A 13455-nucleotide genomic window follows, 5' to 3' on the forward strand; every position below is an offset into this window, starting at 1 on the left:
ATGATATGGTAACTCACATTATGCATTTCAATCGGTCTGCTTGGCATGAGTCAGCACGAATCAGAGGCTGCATCTAATAAAACAATATTATACAAACCATAACGCATAAGAAGCGCTTAAAGAACTAAGTGCATGTTGAACAGGAATGTCTTTAGACCCCTCTTAAACGACCCAAAACTACCACAGGAACGGAGAGCACTTGAAACGCATTCCAAGCTCAAGTTTTGGCCTAAAATATTTGTCATGCTCTTTGAGCATTTTGAATGGAGTTTTTACTGGCCAAAAAAGTTAACATGAAGTCCATGGTAATTCCCTTGGTAATTCTAACTTGATGATTACCACACACAACATTTTTCATTTAAACAATTAGCCAGGAGATGTGCAGGGTATCATCTAAGCCTGATGAAAGATTTGCAAAGTAGGATCTGGAGGGGAAGGCTAGGCATGAGACTCATAACCCACGTTCATTTCTTCACACACTAACCAGTGAGGCCGGATCCTGGTATCTGTTCAGAGGTACCAGACCCCAGCTGAGGATCCGTACCGCCAGAACATGGGCCGTCTCTGCGCTGACCACCTTCTGGAGCAAGGGCATGAGACTGTTGGCATAGAAGCGCTCATCTCCAACGGCAGTGAGGTATGAGGCGAACAAAAAACTGCCCGCCCCAATTATACCGGCGGCTTCCTTCAGCTGTTTCTGTGGAGGATAAAACAAGTTTTTTAACAGACAGTTCAGAAGAGCATCATGTCCTACACATACAATGCACATTCCATAAAACAACTTTAAGAGATGAACACATTTACAAATAAATCTGCTGATTTTTCTGATTCAGTTTTGTATGAAAATCTATGTAGCACGTTTAAAACACAACGAACACACACTCAAGACTAGACATTGCTTTTTATCTATGGGTATGGTACTTTGCCCACAGTCTTGGCAGAAGATGCAAGGTAGTGCTAAGGTAGGCTACTTATTTCCTTTAAAGTAAGTTATGATTCTCCAGACATGAGACTCCATGTCATTTGACGATATGATAATCAACACTTTCCAACGTTATATCACAAAATTATTATATTACTCAAAAGTTACCTAACACAGTTAGCTGGTTAGCTGTGTTAGCCACATAGATTATCAGGTTAAAATAAGTTAATATTAGCTCGCTAGGTTATCGATGTTCATTCAAGATAAATTTATTCTCCAATTAAATGGGCGAAGGGGATATGAAAGGACATTTCAGAATAAATAGTGTTAAAGTCATGCCTTTACTACGATCACCCAGTGATATTGTCATTACCTTCAGTTTGCCCGCCATACCATTATATCACATTGAGAAGCATGTTCGTGTTGCACAACTTCAAAACATAGGCAGCAGCAACTTCCGGGTGTTGGTCTCGCGACAGTGTGACTGATCTGACGTCAACGTGTAAAAAAAAAAAAAATCAGTCCTGAAGAATGGTAGGCTACATTTATTTTACTGTCTATAGGTATATTACAAAGAAGTTCCGTTTCTAAACTATTGTGACAGCTTAATGATCGCATAATTCATACTGTATGTTGTTATTTGTAGGCCTAGTCTATTTGGAATTGTCTCTTTATTACTTGGGTCTCTCTGTTTACTCTGCATCACTCTGATGATCCCTTCAAACTTAGCTTAAGGGTAAAACTACTCAAAGTGATGTAGACCTAACAGTTTTTGTAGGCGATTAATCACATCTTTTTTTGTGGAAATAATAAGAGTTATATAAACAAACAATCCTATAACAAAAGCCAACATTATGTGTAATTACTTCAGTCAATAGCATAATTTGGTCCTAAACCTCAAACATAGCAGAGGTCTCAAAAGGTTTTGGTATGCATTTACTGTAGTCTTTAAGATGCTCCATGGTCTTCTTTGGAATGGTGAATCTCTACCAGCACTTGTTGAAGTCTGGGATGGAGTGACAAGAAGTTCCACTTTGCATGTTGTTTGAGTTTGCGTTGCTATTTCCCTAATCAAGTGATGTCACAGTCACTGTTTTTACTCCCAGATTTACTTGTTTTGCATAAGTTGAGCTGGAGTAGACAATTCCTCACCGTCTCTTTCACCTGCTGATATACACAAGTGTGTTTGTTTTTGGTCTCTGTCAGAAATGTCCATTTTAATAGTTTTCTGTGTCTTTTTGTGGATTGACAGATGTTCGTCAGCAGATGGAAGCGCGTGTGCTGAGCAGTCATATTCCTATACAGGAAAGCCAAGGACTGAATTCAATGACGTGGTTTATGAGTTCTCTTCCAAGGCGATGCCCTGGACTAAGGCCAACGGTGCCTGTGAGAAACGGGGAGGACGGCTTCTTCGGGCCCTGAGCTGTCCGATTAGAGACGCTCTGCAGGACATGACTGTGGCAAGGGGCAGGAGATCAGAGGCTTGGTGGGTAGGCAAGAGCCTGATGGGCAGATATGAGGAAAATCCATTAAATGGTGAGTAATGGTGGTGGCCATATTGATGATAGTGATGATGATGATGATGATGGTGATGGTGATGATGATGGTGATCATGATATTTTAATTAATGTGACAAGAAATCCTGTGTTGGTGTGTTGTGTAGGTGGTTATGGTTAGTTGTAGTTATAAATAGAGCAGTTGAGAAATAAGGACAACGTGAAGTGACTTGGCAGGTGGACGTCCTGACTCCTATATAAATCGACTGACAGTGTTCATCACAGGCAGAGGACTTGAAGACGGAGTGTGAGTGTTTACTGGACTACGCCATAGTACTGGGATATAAACTACAGTTGTCATTTGTCAGGGTCACTTAGGGTGAGAAGGGGCGTCTGGACGTATCAAAAGTGTTGTTTTTATGAGGCCAAGAAGAAGTGTATTGTGATGGGCAGGTCACCACTGAACATATCACGATCTGCAGGTTGTCAGACCAGTTTAGAGAGGGATGACTGGAATAATCATGACATTTCCCAGGTCATTTCCACGGTCCTGCACATACTATGGACTGTATTTTGTGCCACCACGTCATAGGAAAAGATGATGAAGAATCTTGAAGAATATAACACACACACACACAGACACACACACACACACACACACACACACACAAGTAATTGTATTGTCAAATGTCTGAATGTGAAATAACTCCCTTATAAAACAAGCCCTTTTACTGTGAGTGTAGATAGATCTATTTCACCATCATCTAGTTCTGTGCCAAACCATTCAATGTCTACAGTACTGTATGTCATCATGCATACAACAGCAGGGCAGTTTCAATTACTATGTACCTACGTATTACTTATTATTGTTATTTGTTGCAGTATTATTAGTATCATTGTTATTATAAATCTAGCATTGTTGACATACCATTCATAACGTGACCTTAACTACTGGCACTGGTATAGTTATTTGTGACCTTAACTACTGGCACTGGTATAGTGATTCAAACACTGCTCTACAACTCTGTTTCTGAGAGTGTTCCAGTGCTTTCTCCATTCATGAGAATGCATTCATTACCTGTGATCATGCTACCAAATCATGCACTTCTTTGATAAAAAAAAATAATGTTTTAAAAAAACTCTATCTTTCCTTTAGGTTATTGATTTTTCTTAACAAATTGATTCCCTTTGTATTTGTCAGGTGAATCTACTGGGAAGAAAGTCTTGCGAGGGAGAGAGGAGGAAGCACCTGGTAAGAAAATCACAACAGCTGCAGTCTGACTCAGCTCCACTGTCTGAAGTAGAAGCAAAGCATCTGATGCAAATGCATGTTCATCCATCCTTTCTCATGTGCTCTAATAAAATAACATTTTGGCAGGAGTAAGGGATGTCCTAAAATTTAAAAGCGGATTTGAAAAGAATTGCATCATAATATTTTCATATTGTGTTATATTGATTCAAGTGTTTTAAAATGTTTTTTATATATATATATATATCAGTGGTGAATACTTTGAATAAGACATCCTACTACTGCTCATACGTGGTCATGGATCCATTCAAACTGACAACCACGCAGTATTGCACCATGAACCTTTCATACATCTGTCAACTAGGTATGATATTTTCTGAATAATACTATTCTGTAATGTACCATGCATCAGATCTCACTTAACTCGTACAAAGCAACATGTTGCACAACAACAATAATAAGACATAAAAAATATATTCACAGAGAACATCTTTTGAAAAATTGTTTTGTTGTACTCATAGATCTGAAACCTTCAATACAACTTCAGAGTGCTGTGAGTTGTATATTTATGAAACAATCATGCATTGCAGTTGTTGGTGATTTTGCTTCCACTATTAAGATCACACGAATCACTGTTTATCCTTATAGAACAACACTCGTCAGAGATCAGCTCACAGAGCCAAGCGGGACACCTATAATGGTCAGTGATGTCAGTTTAGCTTTTTTATTAAGAAATGTAGCCTACACTGTCTGTTTTGTTTTTATTATAGGCAAAACATTAATCCACCTCCTCTTTCTCTTTTGGCAGAAATTGACAATATTTTGAGTACAATGTCGTCAAAGCTAGGAATGTATGATGCTTTCCTAGAGGTCAGATTTCATTAAGACATTCTCACATCCTTTATTGTTCTGCATTACTGCCATATGAATGTCCTGTGCCTTAATGTCCTGTGCCTGACAGGCAGCCGTTAACTTCCTAGACACGCTAGAGACAACCGCAGAAGGACCCCCACATAGCAAGATGGTATGACCATTGCATTGTTTCCTGTGTAGGCTACTGTTGGTGCATGGTGTTGGTGCATGGTGACCATGTTGGCTAAGTAACATCCGTGTTCATTTCACACCGTCAGATGCAATATATGGAGCTTCTCCTCAATGCAGCTGGCAAATCCAGTCAGCTAGAGGATAACCAAATCAAATTGCTCATCAGCTGCACGGGGGGCATACTCTCCCACATGGCGTCTCGGTGTAAGCAAGGCTCAGGTGATCCTGTTCAGGAGGTAAGCTAAAAATCACTTTGTGCGGTTCATCTGTTGCGGGCATTGTAGTTTAGTTTCGCAACAAGAGGGAAATCTTAAATCAAAAATCTTAAATCAAAAATCTTAAATCACACATTTGTTAAAAGAACTGTTTCTTAATGAGGCCAACCAGTGATGAAGTTCTGGTTTTGTTGTGTTCCTCTCTCAGTATGGTGACATATTTTCTTTGGTGTTGAAAATACATGGAGCTGTCACACCTACAGGGGGCAGTAGTGGCCCAAACAATGAAGTTGTTATAAGCACTCCAACAGTCACTATTTATACCAGCAGGTTTGTAAGCACAAACTTAAAGTATCACCAACACAAGTGTCTTGTACATGTACATGTACAAAAGCTGCTGTTTGTGTTTAGGATCTTGCTCATGTTATTAAATTAGCAAATACATTTGGCCTCATTTTTAAATGAGCTTTAGCATTTCCCACTTTGCCAATCACTTAAATAAGGGCCCCATGTGTCACTTCTGTGGAAGGTTGCTACCTGTGTTCTCTACATGTTCTTTAGTCATAAGCCAGAAAAGTTGAAGAATCAGGTGATCGGTTCAGAGATGGAAGGCACGTACTTCAAGTTGCCCTCCTCACTTGGATTTTTGGACAAGTATGCCTCTGTCACAGCTGAGGTTAGAGATCCGCTGCATTGTCATGATGGTGAAACCCTGTTCATGGTGCTTGTGAAAGTAAACTGATGGTCCAGGCTGTTTGTTTTAGATGTACAGCTTCAAGGAAAACCCATTCAAAACGGACTCAGATGAACCTATCAGCGGGACCGTAAGCGGACTGGAGCTGAAGAATGGCTCAGCCGAAATCAGCGCCAGTAACCTAGCTGAGTCTTTTGAGGTACATTTTTTTTTTCAATCAGAATCTGAAGTGAGGGTGTTAGCGCACGCAAGGGATTTGTCTCCAGCCGATGGCGTCACTCTAGCAGCACAGACAGTATTATGGACAATATACAATACAACAGACATATATGATTAAAATGTAAATATGTATGAATTAAATTAGGCCCAAAAGTAAATACATGAATATATGAAATAAAAGAGCCCATTTTGCTCACATTGTGGTTTAATATTTATGTTCACCCTGAAACAGATTTATCTGTCTCGTCCGAATGCATCAATACCTCCCACCACGGAAATGAACGTTGACAATGCAATAGCCATCATCACCTCATTCAACGTCACAGACCCGGACACAACAGTGATCCTCACCATGAAACCGAACAAGGGGGTCATTCTGCGCCTCCTCTTAGCACACGGCTCCTCGCCTAACGACACAACATATAAGGAGGAAGCTTTCTTGACTTCCAGAGGTACAATGACAAACACGTGGCTAAAACTTGGCGACCAGTAAATATCAAACAGCAAAACCTGCCCAAATGCTCATTCTATCACTTCAGCAAATGTGGTGGTGTGTCCAGCCCACAGATTCATTGCACTGACCCCCTCACGTTTGCACTTAGGGTTTTGCTTTGCTTATGGTATTAAATTGTCAAAATGATTTGTGTTATTTTAATTGGCCATGTTATCAGATAGATAGATAGATAGATAGATAGATAGATACTTTATTGATCCTCAAGGGGAAATTCAAGGGTCTCAGTAGCATACAGACATAACACACAACATGCACTTACAACAGAAATGGTAAACATTAGTATAGTATAAACATATAACTAAACTCCACTGTACAATAAAGGCAGTAAAAGATAAGATAAGAAACTAACAAAACTAAATACTAAATACACTATGTTGTACTAAATACACTATGTTGTACTAAATACGCTAAGTTAAATTAAGAAAGTCAAATGTGCTTGAGGGTGATCAAGACGCTTGTAGTGACAGGGCCAGGACTGGTGAGGTGCTAAAGGGAGTGAGTGTCATGGTGAAGGTCCAAACAGTAGTCCAACCATAGTCCTTAGTTGTGTGGCAAGGTGCTCAAGAGAGTGGGTGTCATGGTGAAGGTGCAAAAAGTAGTCCAACATTAGTCCAACAGTGCAACAGTAAGGTCTAGAGACCAGCATAAATAATATAGTCCAATAGGAGAGTAAAGTGTAATGTAGACCAGGTAAAATAAAAAACTATTTCAGTGCAAAACTAAAAAACTCTATCAGCTCTATCAGATCAGCTCTATTGCACTGATCAGGCTCTTTTAAAATCCTGGATACATATTGTCTGAGCTACAGTGCTATTTGTATTCTATCAGTCACTGCTTTATTTCATGTTCGTTGGGTGTTTTGTTGACCAGATAACTATCGCTGGTTGGTGACTCCAGAGCTGCGTGGCAGGATCAACGGGACCTGGTTTGTGAATGCCAGCCTCAACTCCAGCTCGAGCAAGGGTCTCCAAGTCGCAATCACGATCTTCACCACAAAGTGCATGTTCTGGGACAAGGACAATGCCACATGGAGCACCTATGGATGCTCAGTAAATATTATTTTGCGTCATATGAACATGCTGTCTTTCATACGTCTTTACATATTTAGGATTGCTGTGTGTGTGTGTGTGTGTGTGTGTGTGTGTGTGTGTCTAGGTGGGGCCGAACACAAAGCCTAATTTGACCCAGTGCTTCTGTAATCACTTGACATTTTTCGGGAGTTCCTTCTTCGTGGCACCCAACTACATCGACCTGTCTCGCATAAACGAGTACTTTGGCACTGTGTCGGAGAACTACGTGGTTGTGGTCCTGCTGAGTTGTTTCTTTGGCCTGTATATATTGACTCTACTCTGGGCCTGCTATGCAGACCGGCGGGCATTGAGGAAGGTATAGTGCTTCAACCCTGACCCACCCCCACCCCATTCCCCTTCACTAAAAATAGACACACTGAAGGATATTCAATGTTCTGATGCGGGTCAGATTTGTGCTCCTCAGAGAAAGATGACACTTCTGGAAGACAACCATCCGTGTGCCAACTATAATTACATTCTGCACATTCAGACTGGCTATCGCAGCGGGGCAGGCACCTCTGCCACGGTGAGCGCCTAGGAAGATGCAGGCTGAAAATCGCAGATAAGCGTTTATTTTATTTGTGTTGTGTGACAACAAAAATCCCCAATAAACTTACCAGTTCAAATGAAGTTGGTGACACCATGGAGTCAAAAAAGTCACAGTTTTAGCAGGACATACCGGTACATTCAGCATGATTTTCTGATATTAACATACAAGATGCTCTAGAAGATTAGAAACCTAATCATTTCTCCATTAGGCACTATATTGCTGATGTTTCTTCATGTGTGTGCTAACTTGTCTCCTAGGTGTCCATTGTCCTTCAAGGGAAGGATGGAGAGAGTGAGGCCCACCATCTCACTGACCCGGACAAGCCTGTGTTTGAGCGAGGCGGCGTGGACATGTTCATGCTCTCCACACCCTTCTGCCTGGGCGAGCTCCAGGGCATCCGGCTTTGGCATGACAACGCAGGAGGACACCCTGCCTGGTGAGGAGGAACCCCAATGACCCTACTTTAGTTTCAGACCCCCTGAGTTGAAAAGCCTCCAACGTGTTCTACTTTTACCTCTTAGCTATATTTCTAAAATCTCCTCTGACCACCGTGAAGATAATGCCTCAAGTTAAATTAAATGTGATACTTTTTTCTTGTTTTTTTTTTCGTTTTTTTCAACTATGATACATCTGTGATATGATTCATTCATAGTCTTAAAAGGTGGAATTTTGGGAGTGACATTATCACGCTATTATCCACTCACCAGAAAAGAGCTTGGCCACTTCAACTCATTTTAGACATTTCAAGACGGTATTTAAACGTCACGGAGCTGACCTACCATTTCATTCACCCTTTTGTTCTGCTTACCCACACAGCTCCCTTTGTCTCGAAAGTAGCTTAGCGAGTGAATGAAGCTGATTATAGCTGCGCTCTGATGAAAGGTGTTTGCTACACACTAATGAGCAGTGTGCCTTAAGTGACTGCACAGGGGAACAGAGTACATTATCGGCTCTCACACAGCAGTGCGCTTCTGTTCCTCCGGCTCGTCAGATCAGGCGTTGATGAGAAGCATTGCATTACAGTAATCAAAATATGTCTTCCTCTTGTTAGGTATCTGAATAAAGTCACCATACAGGACCTCCAGACGCGTAAAGTCTGGCACTTTCTGTGTTACAATTGGTTGAGCTCAAAGAAAGGGGATGAGCTCATCAAGAGGACCTTCACCCCAGCCAAGAAAAATGAGCTTGCCAGCTTCAGGTGGATACCCTCAGTTTAACTAGCTAAGTAGTCATGGTGTTCCATGGTTCACTGGTCTGAAGGATTTATTAAATACCTGTCATGTTATGCAGTAAGTGGTATTTTAGTCATTAATCTGTAGAATCATCATATAATGTTTTCAAAGATATGTGGAATGTATTTGCTCCACACATATAGTATTTCACAATACTTTTAAATATCTTAGATGCCCATCAGGTGGATTTAGGCACTAGATGCAATTACACAAAGTGCTTTCTATTTAGTGGCAAAACGTTCTTGCAGCTGATCAGAACATTTTAGACTGCCTTCACGCATTTAACAACTGCCTTCACACCTTTAACAACCACTCCCATTCCTCTCAGCAATATCTTCCAGACGCGCACCTCCTCCGGGTTCAGGGATGAGCACATCTGGGTGTCCATCGTGGACCCGCCACGGCGCAGCCCCTTCACCCGTGCCCAGAGGGTCTCCTGCTGCATGAGCCTGCTGCTCTGCACCATGGCCATCAACATCATGTTCTGGAAGGCTCCGGTCGACGAAACTTCGCCTGTTATCGTCCAGATAGGTGAGTCATCCTCTGCTATGGTCAACTTGGTACTTAGGTAAAAAGACTGTGTATTCTGACAGGACAATTAAGTATTGGATAGGAGTGGACGGTACTTGAAATGGTGCTGACACTGGAAGACTGGGATTGAGCTATAAAATGAAGGGGTCTCATCATGATGGATCTTTATTTTCAAACATTTGCATAATAACACTGGATCTGAGAACATTTCAAATAGGGAATATTTTATTTTATATTGAAAACACTCCAGAACAGTCAGCAGTGATGAGTGTTTGCTTAGATGTTGCCACTGCAAATGTCGCTGTAGCACACTGCCGCTGTAGCACGTGATGCTCCTGTGACACAGGTCCGTTGGAGATCACCTGGGCGGAGGTCATCATCGGTGTGGAGAGCGGCCTCCTCATGTTCCCCATCAACATCCTCATAATCACCATCTTCCGCAGCATCAGGCCACGCCTCCAGCCGCCAAAGGCCCCGCAGATTGGCACGCAGAACCAGAAGGCTGTGGCTGTTGCCATGCCAACTTTTCTCAAGGTCCACTGTGTCTGTGTGTGTGTGTGTGTGTGTATGTGTGTGTGTATATTTATGTGTGTGTGTGTGTGCGTGTGCGTGTGCGTGTGCGTGTGCGTGTGCGTGTGCGTGTGTGTATGTGTCTCATGAAATCTTACAGCCTTGAGTCACTCAGCCGCTTCACTGTGATCTTCATCTTCTTTTTAGAACTGAATGTTTAATGCATGCTGTGTGAATTTATCTGACATACCCTCCATGACTCTCAAGGCTTGAATATAAATCTTACAAATTCAACACAGCTGAACAACTGAACAACTCTGCTGCTGTTTAACCAGGAAACGGAGGACGTGGTGAATATGCTCAGCAAAAGCCCCAAAAACCAAATCAAGCCACTGGCAGGGAGGTTGCAGTCGTCTGCAGACCTGTCCGCAGCGTTGGACATCATTCATGTGGTCATTCATGTGATGCAAGGTCTGCCATCCACACAGCTAACCCATACATTATTCATCCACACAGCTAACCCATACATTATCCATCCACACAGCTAACCCATACATTATTCATCCACACAGCTAACCCATACATTATTCATCCACACAGCTAACCCATACATTATCCATCCACACAGCTAACCCATACATTATCCATCCACAATAATTTGCTTATACTGTAGTTATGCATTGCTGCTACTGAGTCCTTACCCTTGGTCCCTTAGGAGAGACTGAGAGCGATTGCCATTGGGTCCACTGCAGCCATTTTGTTCTATACTCCCTGGCCCACCTGTCCGAGTCCCTGGAGCGTCTGGGCGCTGGAGCCTTCTCCTGCCCAGAGGAGTACCAGTGCGTCAGGAGCATGATGGGATTGCTGCTGAAGAAGGCAGAGATGGTGGCCATGTTTCACACCACTCAGAGGTGGGACACAGGCACACACATACACACACACGCACGGACACGCTCAGGCACACACACACTTTTATTACTTTAATTAGCTCTACCTTTTGGATAAATTCCAGTGTGTGCGTGTGCATGCTCGTGCGTATGTGTGTGTGTGTGTGAGTGTGAGTGTGAGTGTGAGTGTGTGTGTGTAAACTTTTACTTGCCTGTGTTTCTCCATGTGAGCCTGTTTCTTTGACCCTCTCCGCCAGGTCAGTGCTTGTGGTACACAGGAGGAAGTCCAGCTGTTGGCTCCCCTGGTGGTTTGTGTTTGTGGGCTGGTTCCTGCTGTTCTCCATCAGTGGAGTGTCCACCTTCTTTACCCTGCTCTACGGCTTCGTCTACGGGAAGGAGATGTCCATTCAATGGGTCATTTCCCTCGGACTGTCACTTTTCCAGAGCATCTTTGTCCTGCAGCCACTCAAGGTATGACCTTCACCAGCTAGTAGTCTGAAAAGTTATTTCCTGGAACGGTCACAGCCATCTTGCTGGGAAAGAATGGTAGAGTTAGGAGGAGGAGAACCCTCAAATACTCTCCTTTCATATCAGAAATACATTCTCCTCACTTGGGTAGTCCTGCAATCAATCTCCAGTTCAGCTCTTGTTACAGTTTGGTTCTGTGAACTCAAAGATGAGTATCATCATAATTCCCGGTATCCCTCAGTTCACAGGCGAGCGAGAGTGTTCCCTGTGAAGCTAATCCTTATGGTAATGTTGCAGGTGATAGCCGTGGCAATCTTCTTTGCTCTGATCATGAGGCCAGTGGCAGTGGAGGAGAGCGAGGAGGTGGAGATTCTCCTGAAAGGTAATCTTTACCCAGCGTGGTGGATCAGTGCTGGATCAGTGAGACTATTGAGTGATTATGTGGTATGTGCTGTGCATGTGCAGCATGTGGGTTGTATTGAAAGCTGATCTAGAGGGTGCCTTTAATCTTTTTCTCTTTTTTTTTCACAGAGCAACAGAGGAGACGCGAGCAGTACACCGGGAGGGAAACGGGACTGCAGGGGATGAACTAACCTGAGGGACCCAATCTGACATGTGAAATGTATTTATTTTAGCTCAAACAGTTCATTGAAATAATGGCAATGACACATGTATCTTGCTCTCATTATGTCATATTTATCATCATTGTCTATGAATATAATAATTAAACAGGATAAAGGAATGGGGACCATTAAGAAATCAAGATTTTCAGAATTGGGAAAAAGAAATCATAGAATCACTTCATACACAAATTTGTAAAAGCATACTAAAATTACACAGATCAACACCAAATAATGGAGCAAGAGCCGAATTAGGTCAATTCCCATTAATAATAAAAATTCAAAAAAGAGCAGTTACATTTTATAACCATCTGAAGTCTAGTGACCCAAAATCCTATAAGTACCAAGCCACATATGTGACCACACATTGGCCATAGAGAGAGGCCGCCACAAACAAACATGGCAACCAAAAGAGGAGAGGGTATGCACATGCTGCACACAAGAAATCGAAAATGAAAAACATTTCCTTTTACATTGTAAAAAATTTGAAAACATCAGATCAATATATTTCACAAAATTTGAAAAAAAAAATCCCAAATTGTAGAAATTTACAGAATGACACTCAAATCAAATACTTATTAGGAGAGTACCCAACCTTATTACCACTAGCGGCAAGATATGTCACAGAATGCCATAAAGCACGAGACAGCCACTAGGCAAGCAAATATAAATATTTATCCTTCCTTTTTTTTTTTTTCTCCATTGTGTGCTAGTGTGTGTATGTTTGGGGGAGGGGATGGAGTGTGCGGTGTGTGTGTGTGTGTGTGTGTGTGTGTGTGTGCACTAATGTTCTATTATTTTTATTACTCTCCATAGTCCATGTCAATTGTTATTATTCTTATTCTTATTAGCTATTGTTTTGATGTAACTACTGCTTTGGCAACATTGTAACACTTACAGTCATGCCAATAAAGCTCATTAAATTGAAATTAAAATAAAATTGGAATGTATATATAGGATGTGCCTATATACAATTTTAGTAAGCTCTCTGTTAAGATTATCGATTGAAAAAGACCATTGTGGGCTGTTGACTGTGTAAATTATAGAAAACTTGGCCATTAGTGCATTAGTATGTGTTTATATATTCAATGTCCAAATATAGTGTACTATTCCTCCATCAGAACAATTTTACATGTCTCTTGAATGTACATTGAATGCAAGACGCTTTCTCTGACATCACTTGAACAAAGGGGTCTTAGACTATAGACCTAAAGACAAATGTCACTGTATAATG

General features: G+C 41.7%; 2 protein-coding genes across 3 annotated transcripts in view; one reads left to right on the forward strand and one right to left on the reverse strand.

Annotated features, from left to right (window-relative positions):
- Positions 1 to 1392, reverse strand: part of dhodh (dihydroorotate dehydrogenase) — a 7531-nt gene extending 6139 nt beyond the window's left edge. Inside the window, exons 1-2 of one of the 2 annotated variants that reach the window (XM_048263540.1) lie at positions 1296 to 1392; positions 485 to 697 (exon numbers count right to left, since the gene is read on the reverse strand). In XM_048263540.1, the coding sequence (XP_048119497.1) occupies positions 485 to 697; positions 1296 to 1313 (231 nt within the window). In that variant the 5' untranslated portion in view covers positions 1314 to 1392. Of the gene's footprint in view, positions 1 to 17; positions 74 to 484; positions 698 to 1295 lie in introns of those variants that run through there. The other variant, XM_048263541.1, reaches the window with a different exon arrangement.
- On the forward strand, positions 917 to 12939 carry pkd1l3 (polycystic kidney disease 1-like 3). The gene is made up of 25 exons (XM_048263539.1): positions 917 to 962; positions 2175 to 2458; positions 3620 to 3670; positions 3918 to 4031; positions 4189 to 4220; positions 4316 to 4367; positions 4476 to 4537; positions 4629 to 4691; positions 4798 to 4947; positions 5135 to 5256; positions 5488 to 5602; positions 5691 to 5819; positions 6072 to 6291; positions 7224 to 7402; positions 7509 to 7739; positions 7848 to 7949; positions 8231 to 8409; positions 9025 to 9171; positions 9534 to 9736; positions 10083 to 10270; positions 10582 to 10717; positions 10962 to 11157; positions 11391 to 11604; positions 11899 to 11983; positions 12133 to 12939. Exons 2-25 carry the CDS (start codon positions 2281 to 2283, stop codon positions 12192 to 12194), a joined length of 3210 nt encoding a protein of 1069 aa, XP_048119496.1. The 5' UTR covers positions 917 to 962; positions 2175 to 2280; the 3' UTR covers positions 12195 to 12939.
- The last annotated feature ends 516 nt before the right edge of the window (positions 12940 to 13455 follow it).

Source organism: Alosa alosa, chromosome 14 (assembly GCF_017589495.1).
Source record: "Alosa alosa isolate M-15738 ecotype Scorff River chromosome 14, AALO_Geno_1.1, whole genome shotgun sequence".
Taxonomy (NCBI): Eukaryota; Metazoa; Chordata; class Actinopteri; order Clupeiformes; family Clupeidae; genus Alosa; species Alosa alosa.